This window comes from Puma concolor, chromosome B3 (assembly GCF_028749965.1).
Source record: "Puma concolor isolate L17-30 chromosome B3, mPumCon1.1.hap2, whole genome shotgun sequence".
Classification (NCBI taxonomy): domain Eukaryota; kingdom Metazoa; phylum Chordata; class Mammalia; order Carnivora; family Felidae; genus Puma; species Puma concolor.
Genome location: NC_141672.1, coordinates 42,254,295 through 42,278,351, shown reverse-complemented (window position 1 = coordinate 42,278,351; position 24,057 = coordinate 42,254,295). Strand labels below are relative to the sequence as shown.

Genomic DNA, 24,057 nt, shown 5'->3' with positions numbered 1-24,057 from the left:
AATGCTTCAAAGGATGCAAATGTATTGAATGGTTGCACAGGCTTTTGATGCAACTTACAGTGTAAAAGCAAAGACAAAGACAGTCTGTATAGACTAAAAAAATGATAATCAATATTAAGTATCCATTACCTTTTTGGTGCTGAGAACAATATACCCAGTCTCAATCTCATCAATTGTAAAATTTAGTTCTCAAGGCACTCTTATACTTATTTTTTTTTTAATTTCATCCTCACACCAGCTCTATGAGGTATTATTCCTATCTCATAGGTAATAGAAATATGGCTTAGCATATATTCAGTGTCTGAACAGGTGGCACAGCCAGGTCACAAGTGGCATAAATTCTCAGTTTCACTTTGTTCTTACACCACAGTTTCATTCACTATGAAGGTCAGGCTTTGTAAAGGATTTTCTGTAACTCCAGTTTTAAGAACAAGACCATTTCTATTCAGGATTTTTCTTTTCCAGTGTGGATATCAAAGGTGTGTGGACCTGATTATGTAAGCTTATGTGCCACATGAAGTGGAATTTAATAGCGTGCAGTTACTCCCCTGCTTACGTTCCAAAAGTTCATTTGAAAGTCAATTTCTTGAATCTCAGAACCTCTTTTCCTCATTGAAACTACATTATGCATGATTTCCAGGCCAACCACAAAGGACTTGTTTTAGTACATCACATGCATTGCATAGTAGTATTACTTGAGATACACTTAAACAATATTCATTTTGGTTTTGTGGGAAATTTTCACCTTGAGATGTTATAAATTCATTCTCCCTATCCATGCAGGTGGATATAGGAAGATAAATTTTACATTTACCTAAAGGGAGTCATATCTTTGTAGCAGTAAATTTACAGCTCGTATCTCCATTCCTTCTCCCAGTTCTTTGCCTGAGGGCACCCCTTCTTTACAGGTCCTTTTATCAGCATATGGTAGAACATTTGAAAGCCTCTCTGCTCTGATGTAGGGAACAAAGGCTAACTGCAACACCAAACTCCAGAATCTGACCTCTTCCTGTTAATAACGTAATATAGAAGTCATTCTTGGGCTCCCATTTGGAACATTCTGTGTTATCTTCTGATTTTTTTTTTCTTAAATAAATGGTCAAAGAATTTTTTGTTATTCTTTTCACATTTTCAGTATTCTGGAGATCTATTTTTTACATTGAAAAATTATAATTTAGGGTATTTATTTCAATAATCTTGGCCCTTCACCATGGCATGTGAAGGCCGGAGAGAAAATTATGAATGATGGTTTTTCTTAGACCAAAGTATAAGGTGGAGGTTCTATTAATTGACTCCATGGTAAGAGTTAATTAAAGGCAGGGTTTTATATAAATATTATGCATTTAGGGGCGCCTGGGTGGCTCAGTCGGTTGAGCATTTGACTTTAGCTCAGGTCATGATCTCACCATTTGTGGGTTTGAGCCCTGCATCGGGCTCTGTGCTGACAGCTCAGAGCCTGGAGCCTGCTTCAGATTCTGTGTCTCCCCACCTCTCTCTGCTTCTCCCCCTGTTCATGCTCTCTCTCTGTCTCAAAAATAAATAAAATTTTAAAAATATATTTTAATATTATGCATTTATATGAATAGTATGCATTTTTCTGGAGAGGGATCTCTACCTTTTGTCAGATTTGCAAAGGGATTGTAACCTCGAAAAAATTAAGAAATATCCAGGTAAGGATTATTATTACCTATAAACTGTTGAATCATTATGTCATTGAGGAACCTTATCCCTAGGAAGCTATCAGCATTGGTTCCTGAAAATTCGAGTCCCAACTTTTATTTTCCAAAGCCCTACACCAAAAATCATCTGGAAAAAGCAGACCTCCTGTTAGGTGATCCTATGGTGTTTGGCCCAAGCCAATTAGTGAATCATTTAAAGTTTCAAAAAGAATGTTAACTTATTTGAAAGAGGCCTGGAAGCATCATTATTTTTAACATGCCCATCTAATAAGCTTTGTGATTTTATTTTAAATGTGGTTAAAGGACCGTTAAAGAAGGGAAACCTTAAGGCTAACAGTAAACCACACTCTCCCATGGCATTCCTCATCATCACCTCTGCAAAGATAAGATGCATTACTTGGCCGCTTACTTCTGCTGCTGGCAACAAACGGGAGATCTTGACCAGCTGTTCTTCAACTCAATTAAAAAGAGAGCAATAGGAGAAAAAAAATGGACTTGATCATCAGCTTGAAAGATAGTTGTATGATACCTTCCAAGTATTGAGCTCATAAATATGTACGAGGTACCGTGCACATTGCTTTTTTACATGAATTACCATGTTTAGTCGTCACAGTAATAATCCAGTTGTTAATTCCATTTTGCAGATAGTAAGGCTGAGCTACCAACCTCACACCTAATTAATGATAGTTGCCTGATTCCATAGCCCACTATAGTCAAGGTCAGAAGTCTTAATTTTCTGACAGTGCAAACTTACGGAGAATAAGTTGCCAGAGAGCTTTGTAGAAGTTTCTTCTTTGAAGGCCAGACAGTAATAGCTGGATCTAAATTCAACTAGCAACTTGCCTCAGTAAGAGAGAAAAGTGGGATAAGATGACCTCACAGAGTTCACTTTGCCATAGTTCTTTCTGCCCTTGAAAGGAGAGGCTACTTTTACAGGGAAAGTGTCCTAAGGAGTTTGAGAGTAGAAAACCTGGCTGTTGCAACTGGGACAAAAGAAAACTGTGATGTCAGAGTAGAAGAAAGGTTTCTTGTGGTTATCAACTTATTTTTAAATGCCGTTCTAGAAAAGCAATCCCTCCTTGTGTGGGAGGAGCAAAAGGAGGACACATTTTGTTTCCCACTGGAAGAATGATGTGAAACAGCTCATCTGTGTAAAATTGGCCTTGGCAGTGCTGCCAGGGCCAATGAGGCCTTAAGGAATCTGCTGAGCAACTGCTGGTCGTGAAGCGGTTGGCCTGAGAGCTGGGGTGTGTTTTGCACCCTGAAGCTTTCTTCATTCCAGCATGGCAAAACCATGTAAAGAAGGCTGTAACTTTCTCTTAACATGTCAGTTACTTCTTCCTCTTTCTCTTCTTCACTCCAGATCTTGTCTGGAGTATTTCAGGAGGAGGCCGCAGGCCTTGTATCCTTGAACTTCCCTGAGGCAGTTGGGACAGGGCCACCAATGGCGGCACACAAACATGAATCACTTATTGTCTCTTAATTGCATGTTCGGTCTTTTTTCTCATACCTATCCATAGCACTGCCAGGCATTGTTTGGACTCTTGAGGGATACTGAGGGTTAATATTACTGACCTATGTTGCTGAACTTGTCTTTTGTCTTTTCTTAATCCTTCCTTATGACATAAGAAGACAGATTATTCCTGCCCCCATCCCCCCAAAAAAGCATATTTTGCTGGTAGGACATGACCATAGGAGTAGTTTCCTCAATTTGATGGAATTAATGGATATTTTTCTGCTTCAAGTGAAAATTGTCATGTTGAATAAATGGAGCCCATTCCTCTTTCAAAGAGAGTGTGTTCCTTTCCCAACTTGGGTCTTTCTGGGGTATTCTCAGTCCTTTCTTCTCCAAGTTTGATTTGCCGCCATTGGAAATGGTGCACAACACGTGTCCTCTACCCAGAATGCTTCGTACCGTGCCCTCATTGTATCTTCAGCCAGGCTCTCCCGTCTTCATCAACTCTCATTGCTCATCCTTGGGGCATAAATCCTCTCTTACCCTGTGTCACTGAGTTCCTTGACTGCTTTGACTTTCTCCCGTTTGTTGCTGTGATTTCTGAACTGCATGTATCTGATTTGCCTTTTCCATGCCTCTGCCATGGCTGTAGGATTTCTTTGTGAACAGTAACTCCAAGCAGGTAAGTGAGCAACTACCCAAACCTTGCTTAGTATAACTTCTTGGCTCACTGTAAGCTCAGAATGTCTTGGCCATCCTTTTTTTTTTTTTTCCCCTCCAGATAGTGTAATGCAATGCTTAGGTAATTCCACACTGGGTTTCAACTCTTAACTGATAATTAGCGGTGTGCTTGAAATCTCAGTATGACAGGAGACCGTTGAAGTTTGATCACCCAGTGCCTCTTACTATAAGCTCCATATTGTCTTTGTTTTTTCCCAAACTGTTAGTTCCAGAACTCTTTGCTTTCCTTACATATTTAAAATGCCATGATCCATGTTTAAAATTGATCCTGACCTCTAATAAAATCAAACTTGCTATTTACGAAGTTAGTCTGTATTTTCACCTTGATGCCCAGTTTACTCAAACAGTATTTTATATAGAATATTTTTGTGCCTCTTCCACCATAAATTATGACTGGCCATCATTGCTTACAGCTTTTTGTACAGCGGCAGAGTCTGGAAGTAGTGTTTTGTTGTTAATTCAAGTAATTGAACTAATGCCTTGAATTGCCCCCTCTCTGTTATCCATCAGGCTCCAGGGTAATGAAAGGTACCATCTGGGCTTGGGACCTTTCTGTTGCACATGAGGATGTTTGGGAGGATTTATTGTTTGGCTTTTTGAGTGCTCACGATGCAAATGGCTCCGGAGTGAATGGGCCCTGCAAATGGCCAGACTAGCAATGGCAAGCCTCAGCCGAGCTTGATTCATAGTGACAGTTCTTCTGTCTGCTATCCATAGGGATTTGGGGGACAAAAGGAGGGCACCACTCATTGATAATTTATGCACGCTTAGCATCTTCAACTTAGATGCACTTTGTTCTTCCAAAAATGCTTTTTCAAATGTGGGTGGTCAGCGTTTCTTATTATTTCCCTTTGTCAACTAGATTTTAGCCCTTCGTTTCAATTCTGCCACCTCCTTACACTCCCTCCCTCACCATCTCAGCTTTGCCTGTGTGTGTGTGTGTGTGTGTGTGTGTGTGTGTGTGTGTGTGTGTGTGTAAACAGAAAATATAAAGGAAAAGTGTGTGTCTGAAGTCAGAATGTCCCTGTTTGACTTTGATGGATTTCTTTCATGCTCTTTATAGAAAGAAGCAGATGCCATTGATGACACTCTGAGTTCCAAACTTAAAGTCAAAGAACTTTCGGTGATTGATGGTCGGAGAGCTCAGAATTGCAACATCCTTCTATCGAGGTATTGTTGAAGTTGAATAAACATTTTTGGTAGGACCAACTTTTCTCTCTGGTGGCTCCAAACCATGTTTTTGTGCTTGTTCTTATAATCGGACTCTGCCGAGATTCAGTTCTTTGGATTCTCTTCCGTCTGAGGTGAGGAGAATTCGTGGTGCTTACTTTCCCTGAGCAGAATGTATCAGAGCTGGTTGCCTACTTTCTTAGTTTAATTTCCACAGACTTCTAAAGTTGAAGAGTGGAACGTTCCAAATCAATGTTTTCTTTTGTTTTGTTTTCCCAGAGAGCCTGTAAAATGGATTTTACCTTTATGTATATTTCCTGGCTTTAGAGGTATTTTGTGGGGGTTTTTTTTTGCTATTTATTATTATTTTTTTATTATATGAAATTTATTGTCAAATTAGTTTCCATACAACACCCAGTGCTCACCCCAAAGGATGCCCTCTTCAATGCCCATCACCTACCCTCCCCTCCCTCCCACCCCCCATCAACCCTCAGTTTGTTTTCAGTTTTTAAGAGGTATTTTGATTAAGTAACATTGCCACAGAATCAGCAGCAACCATGAAAGCTCTGTTTTATTTTGCTTTTCGAAGTCACCTTTTTATACTTAGAGTTTATGTGATTTCATGCTCTTTTTGAGACATTTTTATGACTAAACAGATATGTAAATCCCAAGCCCCAGTGAAATGCTAATTTACCCATTTCAGCCCTGTTCAGAAATCTTTCTCATAATTAGTGAACCATCACGGCCTTGGAACTTGAAAAGAAGAAAGGAAATTTGGGAGGCTGAAATCTGCTTATAGCTTCAGGCACTGTGTCTGTCATCCCGGGCATTTCAAGTAGCTTTTCTGTATCTAATTTCTTCTTTTCTCTAAAAGGAACTTTTATGTCACGCAAAGATACCTAATGCTTTTGAGGTGAACGAAGATCTAAAGAATCCTGGGTTGGGGGGCATTAAGTATAAGTCCCATTGGTCACGTTCTGGAAAGAATGTCGTGTATGTGTTAAAGCTGGCGTGAGGTGGCTGCTCTTTCAGGGAGCGCAGGGAGGGAGAGTAGCAGTCTTTATTTTTCAGATGATCTTACAGTGAGTTTCTTTTAACACAAAGTGCTGCTGCTTGGTTTACAGCACGGAGCTTGATTATTAGCCAGATATATATTACTTTAGGGAGCAAATGTTTTCTTTTGGTGAAAGAGAAACTGAAGCTTAGTGAGATCCCTGAATTTTAATACAACCAGGAAGGTAACATGAACCCTCCTGTTAGCATTTCATTTCTGCCTCTGGCTGGAAGCTGTGTAAATGTCCAGGCCCTGTACTTAGCCCCCCTTTTTCTCCCTGAACACATGCTGATGAAGATACCAACGAAATAATCTGAAGGTCTACTTATTTCTCTTCTACAGTATCTATAATCTGTTTTGTTACAACTTCTTTTTATAAATAACATTCTTAATAGTGAAGTTAAATGAAAATTTGGGGAAAGGTTTTTTTTGTTTGTTTTTTTCCTAAAGCCTGGAATTTCTGCCTATATCTTGTGCTTTTGCAGTCTGGAGGAACACTTTTTAAACAACTTGACAAAGGGAGCTATCACTGAATTCCTATAGTATTTAAGTGCTTGTAGGAGCAAAATCTATGACCTAGTTCTTCAGAGACAGATTATTCTCAGTACGAGATGTCAACGAGGGTCATAACACTAACACTAGCTATAGATAAGGTTCCAGTTCTTTCTGGCGAACTTCCCATCCCATTATTGAAGGAATTATTTTGTATTTGTGGTATATAATTCCCTTGTTACCTTAAAAGTGTCAGAGCCTAAGGTGACTTAGAACTTGAGCGTATCTAAACTCTCTCTGGAAGATAATTTTAAGAAATTGCCTTGTATCTGTTAAATTATCTATTAAAATCCAATTTAATGAATAAGTGTCATTATAACGAGCATAATTAAAAAGCATATTATACGTAACAAGGTAATTTTGAGTCCCAGTTGACCTTATGGTAATTAGACGTTATGGATCAGGTTCTAAAATGTTCTTTCCCACAGAGGATTCAGCCCCACATGCTTTTCTTTTCCGTGATCAATAGTTTTACTCTTGCCAGGAAAGCAGAGGACCGACCTGTAATGTGCTGTGTGGCAAAGGTAACAGAAATAAAGCAGATTGAGTTCTAATTTGGGTTGTATCTAGCTGTTTAACCAGTCAGTAGTTCACCGTGTTTTCATTCTCCCGTTTTCGCTGGCAACGCCTTACCACACGTGAAAGGAGCTAGGGGCGGAAAGGAAGGAAGAGATCTTAGAGTTACCACTTTGGAGCACTGACTTGCCTGGCACTACGTGGGGTGCCATAGAATGCACCACGACTTTAGGTAGCACTGCTGCCTTTGAAAGCTCGTGGCTATTTGGAGAAGAAAAACACCACCAGCAAGATGACTTGTGAACAGCTCAGGCCCGGACTGATCCAACCGGAAGGAGCCAGGAGCTGAGCCGAGTGAGGACACCGACGGGGCTCAGAAGAGAAAGTGGGTCTCAAAGGGTGATAGCAATTACATGGCATGGGGTCGAGAGGCAGTTCCAAGGAGGCGCACAGCAGAAGCCAAGGCACTGGGGGTGGAGGGGTGGGAGAGGTGCAGGGGGTCGATGCACAACTAATACAGAGAGCCCTGCAATTGTAGCAGTCATCAGTCATAACAAATGGGACTGGGCAAGAGAGCCTGTGATCCATGCCGCGTGCCTTCGTTAAGGGTACCAGTCAGCCCAAGCTCCAGCCGCACCCTCCTCGTCTATAAAATGGAGATCGTGAAAGCAGTGGCCTTGCAGTAGGCCCTCTCGATGTGAGAGAGCTAGACCCAGCGCATGTGCAGTAGCAGCAGAGAACCTGCATGGAGTAGTTGCTCGTTTAGTGGCCTGTTAACGTGCCTGTGGGATCGGGAATTGGTGCAAATTGTTCAGGACGACACTTTGTTTTAAGAAGGTTTGAAGTTTGCCCTCTGCGGTTGGCAGGACAGGTTGGAAAGGGTGGCGACCTGGAGGCCACAGCGGCCGGCCACTAGATGGGTTCTCCCTTATGGCCAGGTGCGACCCCGCGAGAGAATTGAGAGACCGCCCTCAGCAGTACTTGGAGACGGTTTTGTGCACGTGGACGATGAACAGGAATGTTTCCAAGTTGATGTCAAGATTTCCTGCCTTTCCACACTTACTTTCTCCTTTTCTGCTGATTTCGTTCCCCAAGACTGGTGACCCTCTCCATTTCTTACCTTGCTGACAAGAAGTTTAATCCCCAGCAACACAGTCATCACACCAGATTCCACCTTGAGATAAGCCTGTGACGGATTCCATGGGGGATGTTTCATAAGCACATATGTCCGCAGCGCTTGGTTATCCTTAAACGCTCTTCCTTACTCCCACACCGCAGAAGTTAGCAGACCCTTTGGTCAGGCACCTGCCACAGCCCTGCCTGGAGTGAAGTCAGTCGGGAGGAAGGCCCTCCCTGCCCCACAGGCTGAACAGGGAAGGGAAGTGAGGGCCCTTCACACCGGGCTTGCAGCCTCAGTGGCCAGGGTCACTTGCAGCTCCCGGAGGGGAGGCTGCCTGGAAAGTGTGAGTTTGAAGCAGAAGCTCCAGGCCACGAGGGACCCCGCCTTCCCAGACTGGAGAAGAGAGTGTCGGAATGGACAGGACATTCCTTAAACTAAGAACGCTCACTTCAGGCCGGGGCAGGGTGAGCAACAACCTACTGGGTATCTATAGGTGACATGTGGCAATTTAAAATTCGCCCTGCTTTATTCCCTGACACAGACTTCTCCCTTCCGAAATAAAGAAAGAAACTTGGAAGCTGGTTTATATTGCCAAATGAACCCACCTAAAATACACTTTTATGAAGTGTTCTGCCATTCTTTTTTTTCCAGATGCTCGCTTAACATGGCAGCCCGGGGTGCAGTAAAGCACAAAAAGCTACTTTAAAGTAGGGGGATTTGGCTTAAATCCACTGAAGCAGAGCTAAGGCTGATCTCGCCACCCATCCCTAACTTATTTTAATTACGCCTGGATGTTCCAATTCTCTTGGCAAATTTTTGAAATACTTGAGTGCAGCGAGGTAGACTTAACTACTGTTTTAAAATGGCCGATTTGTTTCCTGCCTTGTAAGGAAAGTTGAAGTGGATGTCTCAAACGTTGCCACCCTCCAGCACACCAGAACACTGCCAAGCTTTAAAAAGCAATTAAAACGTTAGGATTGGTAGGGTCCTTAAATTACAGAGATTAGCGACTCATTCTGTGGATGACAGATGATACTAAGAACTCGGGCAACCTACAGAACCATCCCAGAGGGCGGAGTACCCTTCTCCCCTTTCCCCAAGGGTACAGTTTCTTTGTCTGCTCCAACAGGCCACGTGCAAGGCAGTATGTTGACAGGTAGATTTTCTTAAGCACTATCCATTAAAGTCTCAAGTCTCTTTGTGGGACACATAAAGAGAAACCAAAATTGTTATGAATTAGAGCTAGTGTTTAGTCCAGACAGCCTCTGGGGGTTGAGAAGCATAAATATATACAATTTCAAAAGCAAGGAGTTCTGCACTCCATATGGGGAGCTAATGAAATGCAAATCTGATACTTCAAGTATTGTTCTCACTCTGATTTTCAACTCCTTTTCTTTTAAATGTAAAACAGAAGGACTCAGCAGAACCACACCATAAAGTAGTTTCTTCAGCTCAGTGTGAAAAGGACACAGAACTAATTTATTTTTTTCTTATAAGTGGAGCTTTTCTCATGACGCCTATAGATGTTTCCACGGCCGGTTGGTTTTCATTAGTGGCAGTTTCAACCTTCCTTAGCATTCCTCTTCCTTGGCCTTGCATGGCTGGACTGTGGTGTTCGCTCTTAACCAACTCATGAGCCTTTAGTGTTCTGGAACTGAGGGCTACCCAGAGCCTGTACGGTGATGCCAGCATTATGGTTTTTACCCTATCATGTGTTTTACCCATGCCAACTTAGCTAGATTGTTCCAGTTAAAGTTTGAGGGTTTTCCATCACGATGTCCTGGTGAAAATGTTTGTGGGGCAATGATTGTCCCAAGAATGACTAAAACAATCTAAAGAAGTCTGCCCAGGTCTAGGGAATTATGATGGCACCCTACCTCAGACTAGGCGATAGAGTGGATCTCATTTTAGAACATGGGCAATTTTCTCCCGTTGCCTACATGCTATATTTGGATTTGAAAGCTTGAGATGAAAGAGAATGGTACTACTGGGGCACCTGAGTGGCTCAGTCGTTTAAGCTTCTGACTTCAGCTCAGGTCATTATTTCATAGTTTGTGAGTTTGAGCCCCACATTGGGTGCTACCAGCAGAGAGCCTTCTTCGATCCTCTATCCCTCTTTCTCTGCCCCTCCCCCCCTCAAAACAAACAAACAAACCAAACACAGTACTAGTACAATAGGATTGACAAATTTGTTCCTTCCCTTTCCTACTTATCGGCACACGAAACAATATTCAGCATAAAGAGCAGGATAGGTGGTTTTAATGAGATCATGTCAAAATCTAGAGAAAAGGACAAGCCGAGTTGTCCAAAGTGGGGTGTGTGTTGTCCAGCTCTACCCCCAGGGTTCTTTCCTCCTTCTGTGGCCTTTGTGTCCCGCCCCCTTCCCCACACTCATGCTGCCCCCTCGTTTATCTGTGAGAGCGGCAGTAGCCATGTGTGCTTTCATACCCATGTGTCTTGAGTGTTTCACTTACCATTTGATTCTCCCAAATGTTACAGCCACCTTTAAAGTAAGAACCCTATCTTCTAATTCTTGTTTAACATTTCCGGGCCTAATGGATGTTGTGTACAGAGAGGAAACTCCAGTGAAATAATGGCTGTGGGAGTGCTTGGGGAAGTGTTGGTAATAGCCCTGCTAAGCGCTGTGTGAGAATGTATAGGTTACAGAAGTACTGCTGCTTTTTTGTCCCCAGTGTAGAAAAGTCTGTTGGAAAGTGAGACACCTAGTTTATGAGCTTTATCTATGGACAGGCAGTGCGTAGTGCTTTACATGCATTATTTCACTCCATAGATGAGAAAACTTAAGACTTTTTTTTTCTGAGTTATTTATTTATTTTGAGAGAGAGAGAGAGAGAGAGAGAGAGAGAAAGGGCATGAGTAGTGGAGGGGCAAAGAGAGAGAATCCCAAGCAGGCTCTGCACTGTCAGTGCAGAGCCCGATGCAGGGCTCGAACCCACGAACCGTGAGATCATGACCTGAGCCAAAACCAAGAGTAGGACACTTAACCAACTGAGCCACCCAGGCACCCTGAGAAAACTAAGGCTTAAGGAGAACTTGACCCGAGGTCACACTGGCCAGGAAGCGTCACACGGGACTGAGGCCCAGTCTGATGCCAAAGCTCCCACCTTCAAATATTCCGTGTGAAGGCTTTATGTCTTGCTCTGTATTTGTGTGTTTATGTCTTCATCTCCAGGCCAAAATGTGATTTTTCTTGAAGATCGTAGACTAGAGGAACAGACAAATAACGTTAATATGCCACTTTAATAGTAGCTTAATAAAGAAGTAAGATATTTTTAAGTAAGTCTGGATCTAATGCTTACAAATAGAACAAAAGAATGACTCTATTTTTCTAGCTAATAATCTGGTTAAGATCCCCCCCCCCCAGTTTAGACTATTGATTGTGTCTAATAAAAACACATTTTTACAAGTACATTTTAACTTCATGACTTTCTTCGTAGTCAACACTTGTTGTCCTGACATAATCAAGCCATAAGTCCTTAAATTAGTTAATCATATAAATTTATGGTAAACAGAAAACATATTTGTGGTTTTGCTTAAATTCTTCCCTATTAGATATTAACTAGATAAACAGATTTGTAAAAGGAATTTGGGATTGGGAATCAGGAGTTTCAAGTTTGTGTTAGGTACTGCCACTTTCCATATGTTTGACCTTGGGCAAATCAGCCATTCCGAGCCTCAGTTTGTCCCTCCGTTAAAAAAAAAATCGTAGTTATTTTAAACCTCCAATGAAACATTATATGTGAAAACTCCTCAACCATGAAGTGCCTTACACATTCTATTCCATGTATTAACTATTCAACTTTTTGACAGTAACAGATTCCAACCTTTTTTTAAATCCATTTTTAATGTGAAAGCAGACTTTGAACATTCCTGATGAGTAGTCAAGAATTCAGTTTTCCTCTTCCGTCTAGAATTCATGGATGCTGTATATTAAAGAGATAAGTTGGATCTAGGTGTTTTCCCTATTTCTCATCCTCCGATCCCTTACATAAGGAAACTAAACAATAGAACATAACAGCTCTGTTCTCTTTGTCAGCAGAGCATTACAAAGTCCTGAAAGAATGTTAAAGCAGTTTCAAAATACTATTTTTAGGTGCAATATTGTCAGGAAATAAGCTTTCACTAAGAGATTTTGAGAAGAACGGTTCTTGAAAGTCAGCAGCTGGAGTAGCAAAATGAATGATCTTGCATTAAATTTTAATACCCGTGCCAATATTGTTAACAACAAAATAAAATACTCTTTCTCCAGGTTGAAATTGTCCAATGATGAAATCAAACGGGCAATTCTAACAATGGACGAGCAGGAAGATCTGCCCAAGGACATGTTGGAACAGGTGAGCTGCCAGACATATTTCAGAGCGTAAGCGACGACTGGCTTTCAGCAGGGAGTGGGATACCGAGAAAATCTGGTTGCCGCTGGTGGACAGTTTCCTCATCTCTGAACCAACGTTGAATGTGGCTCTCTTAGGAGATTTTATTCTCCCATTGCCCCTCAAAATGATGGGTGAGAAGGAAGGTCATGAGTTTGTCAAATGCCTGAGACCCACAATGCCAGATTCTGTCCCTCATGCTGCAAGTAAGGTATTATGCCTTCAGAGGTCATGCAAATCTACTAGCTTTTGGGAAGTGTTTGACAGGAGTACGGAGAATCTCACTCGCATTATGAGGTCACAGACTGCTACGTAAACTGATTCATTATGGAATCCTTGATACAGTTTGTGTCTTGGCCTTGACTCGCCATTCCTACACCACAGGAGCTACCGTTACACCCCCAGCTCTGTCACCTGCATCGAAATCAGTAGTGTTAGCCGTGGCTGGGCAAGCTGAATGTGGTGACTTCACGCTTTCCGTGCAGCCTTTCTATAACATGCTCTGCAGCCATTCCAACTCGGTTACGTGTTTCTCTGCAGCTTTCTTCAGTTGTTACCCAAATGACATTGTTGTGGAACTAGCACATGCTTCCGGGGTTATTACCTGCTTCTTGGTCTGGACCTGAATTTTTCTGTGCTTTGTGGAGATAGCCTCCATGCTCTGAGAATGTTCTGTCTGCTTGTCTCATTGTCCGTAGGACATAATCCTATTTTGAGTGATTTCGCTCAAGAGGTCCACGTCCCTTAGTGCCAGGTCCTCCAAAAGTTAACTGTGGATGCCGGTGATGGTGATGCCAGGCTGGACTGGGTGTCTCATCCGTAGGCAGACTCGGCTCCCAGAAGCAGAGGAAAAGTCTGTTTGGCATTACTAACAGTGATCCTGGGTGGCATGGCCGCTCCGGGTGGAGTGCCTGTCTGCTTGTGCATTTTCTGTCGTGTTCTCACTGGTGTCCTAAAAGGCCTCAGACGCAGAGCAGGGAGTGATGGCTGAAGGGTCACCACACCTCCGTGCACCAGCCCCACCTGAAACCTGCAACTGGAATTGTCCTGGGGAAGGCCTCACACTTGGCAGTGGAATAACTTTTCGTGCTGTCCTTTGTAATTTTGTTTTTTTTTTTTTTACATTTATTTCTTTTTGAGAGACAGAGCGTGAGCGGGGGAGGGGCAGAGAGAGAGGGAGACACAGAATCCGAAGCAGGCTCTAGGCTGTCAGCACAGAGCTTGATGCGGAGCTTGAACCCACGGACCATGAGATCATGACCTGAGCTAAAGTCGGACGCTTAACTGACTGAGCCACCCAGGTGCCCCCATGCTGTCCTTTTTGAGGTTTGACTTAGTTATCAATACTTAATAACTATATACCGAGCCTATTGGGATACTTTGTGTACAAATAGTTTAAAGGTGATTCCTAAACCAAAAATTAATTTTTAGAGCATTTAACAGCTTCTCTGCACATACTTTCTCTTCTTCTCTTTCTCCACCTAGCAAGAGTCTCCACCCAGAGGTGCAGCCCAGCTCCCCTCTGCCCCTCTCTGGCCCCCAGGTGACCCTGCATGCTAGTTGCCTGCATCAGAAGCTGCTCACACAGAGGGAAGAACTGTGCAGAAAACTGCTTTGGTCCTTAGGCCTTTAGCCCCTATTGACAAGGTCGTATGTTTAAAATTCCACAAGATCTGTTTACTGTGAAATTGCATCCAGCGAAATTCCTCCTTGAGGGAAGGGATTTCAAAATCTTGCCAAAAGGGCTTGCAGTGCAAATAGAATGTACTTCAAATAAATACAAGTAAGAAAATCAATGTACTGATGCAGAATCTGGCCAAGTGGGATACTTTTGACCTGGTCTCCCCCGATAATTCTGTGTGTGTCTTACTCTCTGGTCTTCTATCACACTCTTTCTTCTCCTTCTCATTCTACTGTTCTTCCTCTGCTTCCTCGTCCTTCACACAGCACTTCTCCCAGACAAGCTCTGAAGCTAACATCGCTTTACTCTTAATTATGACTCACATTTGAACCACATTCATTCCTTCCTTTCCTTTTTTAGCTGCTGAGCTCAGAACTCAGACGAGATTAATACAGTCTTTCTTGGAATACGTACCTTTCTCCTTATTCCCAGGTGTTCGTCTAACTCTTCATTCCTCTCTTAAAACTATCCACACACAGTCCGTCACTCGACTCTTCTTTGGGAAGGACTGAACCTTTAGCAGGTGCCTCTTAACAGTGTTCCGTACAAAAGAGAGCTAGTGGTTGTGTTATCGTGAACAGGGCTGTGGACTTTGCACAACCAATGCGTGTGTCACGGGGGGAGGGGGAATCCCTGACACTAGACCTGAGTTTCCTTGCCCAGTAGATAAAAATCCAAACTGAAGGGAAAAAACAAGTCTTTGTCTCTCTCTTTTCTCCCTTCTCCTTGTCTTACTACCTTCCTTTTGCACTGAGGAAAAGCTAGAAGATACTTGTCCTGTCCACTGGCACCATTTGAACACAGGAACACAAATGCCTAGAAGCTATCAGGCCACCAGACCCATGAACGCACTGGCATCTGCATCCACTACATCCCACTAGGAAAGAGGGGGTGTCCCTGGGCTCTGCTCTGGCCCAGCCCTTTCTTCTGCTCAGGGACCCAGCCAGATCAGAGGACTGCCCTTCTCCTAGATCGTACGCCTTTCCCTCTTGACTCTTAACTTGTTCGTGTCTCAGCCTTCCACAAAACAGCTTTTAATACCACATTCCACGTAGCCACCATCCTCTCTCTTTCTCAATATAAGCAAAGTTCTTGAAAGCTTGTCCACACTCGCCTCCTGTTCACTCTTCCTCACCTCCCTAAAGCTGTTTTCACTAAGGACTCACCACCTCCTTATTGCCAAAGCCAGGAGGCACTTTGCAGTCCTTATCTTCCTTGATTTGTTGGTGGTATGCAACACCAATGGCCACTTGCTCCATGATGAAATGCTTTTCTTTGGCATTTCATTGTCTCCTCTGAAGATTCCTCCTCTTGTCCTCATTCCTCAAAAGCTGGCTTCTCTCCAGCCCTGCTTTGTTTCTCTTGGTGGTTCCCCTGGTTACCTCACTCCCATCCATGCGTGTTACAACCAATATCAATGCTTTGTCTTTCAAACAGATCTCTTTAGGATGTCACACCCATTTGTCCACCTGCCTAGGAATCACTCTTGGTTCTCTTGCCAGTATTGCAAGCACTAAACTCACTTTCTCAAAACCCACCCTGTCTCCTCCAGCCATCTCTTCCTCGATTTCCTGTTACACTCCGTGTACTTTGTTGCCTAAGCCAAAAGTCTGGACCTCATCCTTTTGACCCTCTACCGTAAACCATCCATCAGCAAGTCAGGCCAGTTGTATGCTATACACATATACCTGTATGCTATACAGGCCAGTCAACCCCCACCTAAATAGCTCTAGAATCTACTCACTATCCAATCCAGGCCTCTGCCCTCTCTCACCTGGACTACTACAGCAACAGTCTAATGCCAACCCCCTAATATTTTTGATCCTTTCTAGTTCTTTCTCCATTCTATGAGCATGGTGGTCTTTTTACAATGCAAATTCACTCTCCTACCTAAGATTTTAAGCTACACCCCAGTGCCCACATAAAGACTGAACTTCTTACAAGGTCCTTGCTGCTACCTGGCCTTGACCCCTGCTGCCATTGCAGCTGTCTTTCTACTTGCATAAATGCTGTGCCACCCATTCCAGACCCTGCCACTTGATATGCACTCTGCCTGGAATATATTTACAACCGCATACCATTCACCTGGAGTTCTAGTTCTTTCTCTGCTGGTGGCATCCAGACTGACTGCCTTTTCTGAGGTCCCTTATTTAAATCCAACAAACTTTGGAAACCTACTAAATGAACCATCCAAATGCCAGCTTCAAGTTATGGGGAGGATCTTGGGGTTCAGAGGGTCAATGTCATTAAAAAAATGTATATATCCAAGGGCATTTGATCCAGAAAATAGCACACATGGTCAGGCTGTGTTACAAATACATCTATTTGTAACGTTAAAGGAAATCAGACACAGAGTACTTTTTCAACTTTAAATATTATTGTTATTTCTTCCACATTCCATGCTCATTTATTCCTCCAAAATAAAATAATGGAATCAACAACTTCAAATCCTGATGTTTTTCTCATCCATCTTTTTTACATGGAACAAAAAATGAGATGGAATTAGATAAGCCAGAGAAATAAACAAAATTGAATGGAAAATACACATAGAATTACTCATTCTAGCATGATGTAATAGAAAAAAGCATTGAGCTGGCAGTCAAGAGACCTAAGTTCTATTTCTGATGAATACATGAATTTTCTTTGTAATCCTGGGTAAGTGTTTTAATCTCTCTGGACCTCAGTTTTATCATCTACTTGATGAGAGCATTGAATCTCCGAAGTCCCTCTAATGGTCTATGCGAAGCAGATACTGCTACAGGGCTTAACACGATCTGATTTGAGAGACAGTATAGAACAGAGGTGCCATAAACGAATCTTACACCAATAAGTAAAAAAAGGAAAGTGTTTTGAATATTTGAATAATATTTCATTGAAATATTATTGACATACATCACTGTATAAATTTAAAGTGTATGGCATAATAGTTTGACACAAATGTGAAATGATTATCATAATGCATTTAGCATCTGTCATGTCCTATAGATACAATAAAAAGGAAAAAAAGAAAAACATTTCTTCCTTGTAATGAGAATGCTTAGAATTGACCTTCCTAACAACTTCTCTGTATGTTATACAGCAGCGTTAGCTATCATCATGCTGTACATTCTATCCCTAGAACTTAATGTATCTGGTAACTGGAAGTTGGTACCTTTGGACCACCTAACTGGAAAGATTTAATCACGTAGCATATCTTAACAATGACCCGGAAGTAGCACTTCTAAATGAAACCAAAGTTACAGTCTTGTCTTAGGGCAAATTAACGGAAAGAGTGAAAAATTACTGCAATAATTCCGTTATAAACTTCAGTTCTAATACTTGTGTGTACTTTTTAGCTCTTGAAATTTGTTCCCGAAAAAAGTGACATTGACCTGTTGGAGGAACATAAACATGAACTGGATCGCATGGCCAAGGCTGACAGGTTCCTTTTTGAGATGAGCCGGTGAGTTTGGAAATGCATAAAATGTGAACATGCCCTCTACCTTTCTAAGGAAGTTAAACTTTCAATCCTGGTTGAATTATTTGGGCCAATAACCTGGCTTAACTTGAAGCCTTTTTAAATTGCAAAATCTTCTGAAGCCTGAGTTGTGTGGAATTTGTTTTATTCATGTGAGTTCTTGCCCATGGGCGAACCAGGGTTAGGGCTTCTTCACAATTACCTCTATTTCTGGACCTAAACAGGTCATAACTTTTCCTGGTTCCTGTCGGGGTCATTCTCCTTACCACTTTGACTTCTTGGAATCGTATCTCACTCCTCTCTGTACCTCAGCATCTCAAAAAATAGACTCAGCAAGGTCGACCTAGAGCCCACATTACTGAACTGCTAGGGTCTGCATGTCAAATCCTGACCCATGCAGACATCTCTAATCAATCATGGCATACTTCCCGTGAAGCCTTGGCAAGCATTTTCAACCCCTCTCCAGAAAGCCCAGAGGCAGCCACTGCTTCATAATTTTGTTTGGCATGTGAGCTGAGTCTCTTTGCCATCCCCGGCCTGGAAATTTGATTCTGCATTAGACAAGGACCAGTGGTCCTGAGACTCTCAGTCACCCCCAGGGCAGCACTCTTTCCCTGAATATCAAAGGCCTACAAGTGTAGCTCAGGTGAACGTATCTCTCGCTGTACGTTTCTACCATATCCAGAATTATTTTGTTGTTTGTCCATCCCAACTTGTCATTTTGTATATATACTACTGTAGGACAAAGGATGGTTTTGGAATTTTGACAAGTGGGCCTAGCAATCCTGTGTATCAATAAGTAGATGGTCACTTGCGTAGCTGCCATTTTGTCATTGTCTAGCTCTGTGCATGCATCGTCCCACTTGATCCTCTCATCTGCCCTGCCAAGAGGGCTGGTAAGTAGGGAGATATTCTCTTCCATGTAATGGAGGAGTTAAGTTACCTGCCAAAGGTCACCTAATAAGAGGAGAACCTGGACTGCAAACCCAGGTCTGCCTGATTATATGGTATCATTTTGGAGGAGGGGCTACTGAACTGAAGTTTCCACTAGAGAGCAGGTAAGGCAGTGGTTTGGTTTCAGAAGACCTGGGCAAGAATGCTCTGCCCTCGCCCCTCAGCAGCAGCAACCTATCTTACTGATGACCAGGCCGCTTTGCACCCTCTTATCTTTGGTCACCAGTTGCCATCTTGAAGGCACAGCCTACCAGCCCTGAGGGGAGCAGATAGGGAGCTAACTGTAAAGAAAGAGGAAGGTTTGGGGACATGAGTGGGGAGAAGATGAAGAGAGAATGCCGGAGACAAGTTTTACTCCACAGCTTTGCCAAAGGCAAACTTTGTGGAAAGTTAAGTATAGGAGAGACATAGGAAACAGCCCCTTACGTGCAGCAGAATGGGGAGGTTTTGCATTCTCATTCCTTTTTATCTCTTCTGTCTTCACAAGAGCTGCTGGGACTCTGAGGAAAGGGAGGTGGCAACTCTCCTTTTCTTTTAGCAGTTGCCTGACCTGGTTAGAGCTAAGGACCCTGCTGCCATTGCCCAAATACCTCCTGTTGGTCAGAGGGAAATGGGCTCTCCAGGCGAAGTGACCTCATTTCCTGTCCAGCAGGGGAATTGTGCAGGCTTGTGTGTGTGTGTGTGTGTGTGTGTGTGTGTGTGAGAGAGTGTGAGTGTTGGGGGGGTGGTGCTCTAAGGCACCTCCACCTCCGTATCCATTAAGTGAACATAGATAATATATTAAGTAGATGTTCATTAGTCCATGCTTGCTCTTACAGCATCAATCATTACCAGCAAAGACTGCAATCGCTGTACTTCAAAAAGAAGTTTGCAGAGCGTGTGGCAGAAGTGAAACCTAAAGTAGAAGGTAAAGTCAGGCCTCCAGATTGAAAGTGATGTTCATCTTAAGTGCCCATTTACAACTGCAACCCAAGTGCAGGTAGTAAACAGCATCCCTTGGGTGATTTTTTTTTTTTTTTTTTTGCTTAAAATCTTTTGAAATCGTGATAAGTAATTACTTAATGTCTGCCCTTGGCCCTGTGGCCCAGCCTGGGTTCTGGAGCCCACAGCACATCTCCTGAGCTCCTCTGTAGAATCAGGCTTTTAACATCCTGGATGTTGGTGAGAACGTATCTGACCGCTACTAGCATTAAACCTGTAGCCAGCTTTATTGCAATGGTGCCTTACTAGATATTTCTAAGGGAAGATTTGAGCCTATTAAATTTTTAAGTGTTTGAAAAAAGGGGCATCTGAAGAACACAGCCACAGAATGCAGGCTGGACTCAGGACCCTGCTCAAGTCCCAGTCCCTGAGGACACCTGCAAGCTATAACATGAAACACATTTGGCCAGTTTTTCTGTCAATAGAATTGATCAGTTATCCTCTCAGTCTTACTCATACCAGGCAAGAAAGTGTTTGCAGAGGAATGTGGGAAATGCAATCACTGTCTCATATATCCCTGCTTACAGTTGATGAGCCAGTCAAGAAAAGGACTAAGAAAGGATAGGCATGTGCGGCTGTGGGTCTCTTGAGCAACGTGAGCTGGCTCTCCCTGTCCCCTTGCTCTTTGCTTCTAGGTTAGGTGTTTTGTAAATGCTCCCTGGTAGTCTAGTGACCCAGGCTTACATCGTCCGTGTCTGCTCCCAGGTGTGTGGATTTAGGCTGGGTGTCCCTGGAAAGTCCTGGTGGTAGTAGTTGTGTTTATGTGTGCTTTGTTTTGAAGCAATTCGTTCTGGCTCAGAAGAGGTGTTTAGGAGCAACGCCCTGAAGCAGTTGCTAGAAGTGGTTTTGGCATTTGGAAATTACATGAATAAAGGCCAAAGAGGCAATGCGTATGGATTCAAGATATCCAGCCTAAACAAGATTGCTGACACAAAATCTAGTATTGACAAGTAAGTATGGTACCTTCCAACACTTGGAGGATCCAGGAGCTTAGGTCAGGACCCCTCTGGGCCTCCTGGGCCTCCCTGATCCTGCAGCCTCAGGTTTGCTGGTCTCCTGCTCATGCTCTTTCCTTCTCTCCAAGAGAGAAGTGACCTCTCTTCTCTCACAGTTATAAATATCCCTAAATTCCCATTGGGCCAATGATCCTTCATCCATTTTCAGTCCCCAGGGATATCAGCTAGTCTAAGTTTTGGGGTTTTCTTGGGTAAACTTTTTGTTATAGTATAATACACTAAGGACAAGTCCACCGGTCTTAAATTTCACAAATTGGACACCTCTGTATAACTAGTCCCCAGAACAAGAAACAGAATGTGACCCACATGCTGCTGGTCTCCTCATGACCTCTCCCAGTCACAACCCCTCCACAGAGAACTGTGTTCTAGGGGAAAAGAGAAAACTGACAGCCGATGATGGGAAGCTTGTTGGGCTTTTAGGGTATGTCTTCCGTTATACATTGACGCTAGCGGCTATAAAAACTGATGGGGTCTAAGTGCATTTTGGCTGTTGGTATTAAGCCTCTGCTCCCAAGACTCCTCAGAATGCTTCCTAGAAAGTGTAAAAGTGAACAGATTCTTGTTAGAAACACTGAGAGGTGGAAATGCTCTGGTGTCATTAACAGGATCATTAGGCATAGTAACCCCAGTTTCCCTGAGAGCCCTGTTTCTCTAAGGTTCTTACTGACTTCAAAGCAACTTGCCCAATTGTCTCTAAGGGAAACTTCTCTGCATCCAAATTCGTTTTAAAAATAGGCTGTTCATCGTAATTATTCCTAACTAGCAAGGGCTTTTTACTCTATATTTTCTATCAGGTTAGTGATGCATAGCATTATGGCAACCCTGAATCCATCCTATAAAGAAATAAGCAGGGTGGGGGAGCCTGGGTGGCTCAGTCGGTTAAACATCTGTCTCTTGGTTTTGGGTCAGGTCATGATCTCATGGTTCTCGAGTTTGGCCCCGCTTCAGGCCCTGTGATGGCAGCACGAAGCCTGCTTTGGGGATTCCTTCTTCTCTCTGTGCCCACCCCCCCCCCACCCCCTCCACTCACACTTGCTCTCTTTCAAATAAATAAACTTTAAAAAAAGAAATAAGCAGTGAGTGTGTTAAGTTGTAGGGCTAAACCTTATTTTTTGCATCATGTAGAGATAGATTAACAAAGGGCAGCTGTTCTATCACCACCTTATTTTTAATGTGAGCACTTGATCCTTCCAGACCACTTTCATATTTGATTGTGTGAAGTGCACAGGCCAAGTGCTACATTGCCTACTGTCAGATAAAGAAACTGAGGCAATGTCAAGTGGCTCATTTAGTCTGCCTAAGATCACAAGCAAGGTATTTGGTTTCACAGGTATTTGACACCTGTCCTATTGTCCCCACCTCTACTCTAAGAACAGATGGATCTTATTTGTAGGTTGTAGTAGGTAACTGCAACATCTCACCTGCATATAAGCAGCAGTCACCTTTTTTCTTTTCTTTTTTTTTTTTTTTATTTTTTTATTTTAGAGAGTCCATGCAAGCAGTGGGGTGGTGAGGGGAAGAGAGGGAGAGGGAGGAAGGGAGGGAGCAAATCATAAGCAGGCTCAGTGCAAAGCCCAGCATGGGGCTCGATCCCACAACCCTTGGGATCATGACCTGAACCAAACTGTAGAATCGGATGCTTCACTGACTGAGCCACCCAGGCACCCGAGAGCAGTCACCTTTTTTGAGGAAGGGTGTTCTCTTCAACTGGGCTTGTAAGTTGGAGAGGAAAGAGACCTTTACTACCATTTAGGTCTCCTCTCTCTCTCTCCCCCCCACCCTCCCCTAATACCTTCTGCCATTACCTATCAGCCATTACTGATAACCTGGCACTTACTATGTGATTATCTCCTTATTGAAGTTACTACAGAATTTATCTAATACACAAGCCTTTTCAAAACAATAAATTAAAAATATTTCTGTTCTTTTTTTCCCTCTTCTTCCTGTGAATATTTGGTCCCTGGAAATAGTACCAGTGTTTTCTAAACCCTTAGTGCCTAAGCACAGTGCCTTGTTTATAAGCAGTCACTCATTAAATGTCAGTTGAATCTTATCAAACTGCACAAGGGTGGGACATTGCGCATGAGGGACACATTGACTCTGCATTAAAGGCTTGTTTCCAGTTACACCAGTGAAAAATCAAATGTGTGGCTGTTGAGTTGTTTTCATTCTTTAAGAACTTACATTCAGTCGAATTAGGTGTTACTTGGATAGCACACAAATGTGAGTGCTCTGATCTAGGCTGAAGTCTTTCTACATGAAGAAAAGTATATATGGTTAGTTAAGTTCCCTCCGAATCACAAAGCATCTCTGTGAAACAGTGAAGAGAAATGGCTCCGCTCTGTCTTGTGACAGTCGCTGGGATTTTACTTCCTCACACAGCAGGGACATGGGCTGATGCTCAGCTTCTGGGAGCAGCAGAATTGAAGTGGAAGGCTAACAGCTCAGTGTCTGCAAAGGAAATGGCCAGAATATTAGCCACCGATTTACTTGGCTGAGCTATTGTTTTCTAATTATTTCTTGAGAGCAAGAAAAATAGAAAAAAATTTTTTTTCACGTGTGGGTCAGTTGACTCGGAGGAATGGGATTGCCTTGGCGCCTATGAAGATGCAAGGATAACCAGAAGTGGAAAGCATTTCGTTGTTGTTGGAAAGGAGATGGTTTGACAACTCTGCTTCATGGTAGTTGGGGGTGGATGGGACTGTTGGGATGTAGCATCGTGAGTTAACAAATTGCCTACAAATTACGGACATGTTTTTAAAGAATTACATTTGTGTCCTCCTGATTATGGTAACTTTCAGTAGACTAGTGGTTCTTGATCCTGGCTCTTAGAATTACCAGGGGTTTTTTAAAAATACCCATGCCTGGCCCCACCTCATTCCAGTGAAATGAATCTCAGGTTGGCCCAGGCATCCAGGGCCCAGGTGACTGTAATGTGCATTGGAGTCAGGGACAACAGGACCAGACTGCTACAGCTTTGCCTAACAGACAGTGTTATCAGACATCCACTTTTTCAACCCAGGTCAGTCAGAGTTCAGTGCTGTCACCACCAAAGAGGGAGCTGGGTTGTACAGTTAGGAGCTCAAGTGTTGCTAAAATTAGGAAATGGATTTTTGGCTGCAAAGATGTCATAGCCATGATGGCACAGTCCTGGTCCACTTCCAGGACCAGCCCTAAAGCAGGAGGCCTTCTAACTTCCTGAATGTCCTTTGCTGCAACAGCAAAACAATCGAGTCAGAAGGGAAAAAAGCTAACAAAATGAGGCAGAGGATTGGGGGTGGGGGGGCAG

At 43.0% G+C, this 24,057-nt stretch overlaps 1 protein-coding gene across 4 annotated transcripts in view; it reads left to right on the top strand.

Annotated features, from left to right (window-relative positions):
* DAAM1 (dishevelled associated activator of morphogenesis 1) overlaps positions 1-24,057 on the top strand; it is a 175,783-nt gene that overhangs the window by 137,461 nt on the left and 14,265 nt on the right. For 3 of the 4 annotated variants that reach the window (XR_015252337.1, XM_086709636.1, XM_086709637.1), the window contains 6 exons: positions 3,788-3,817; positions 4,940-5,046; positions 12,559-12,643; positions 17,696-17,802; positions 19,590-19,678; positions 20,534-20,702. Coding sequence is in view for 3 of the 4 variants with exons in the window: in XM_086709636.1 (XP_086565762.1) it covers positions 3,788-3,817; positions 4,940-5,046; positions 12,559-12,643; positions 17,696-17,802; positions 19,590-19,678; positions 20,534-20,702 (587 nt within the window). In the remaining variant the exon portion in view is untranslated. The remainder of the gene's footprint in view (positions 1-3,787; positions 3,818-4,939; positions 5,047-12,558; positions 12,644-17,695; positions 17,803-19,589; positions 19,679-20,533; positions 20,703-24,057) is intronic. The other variant, XM_025918613.2, reaches the window with a different exon arrangement.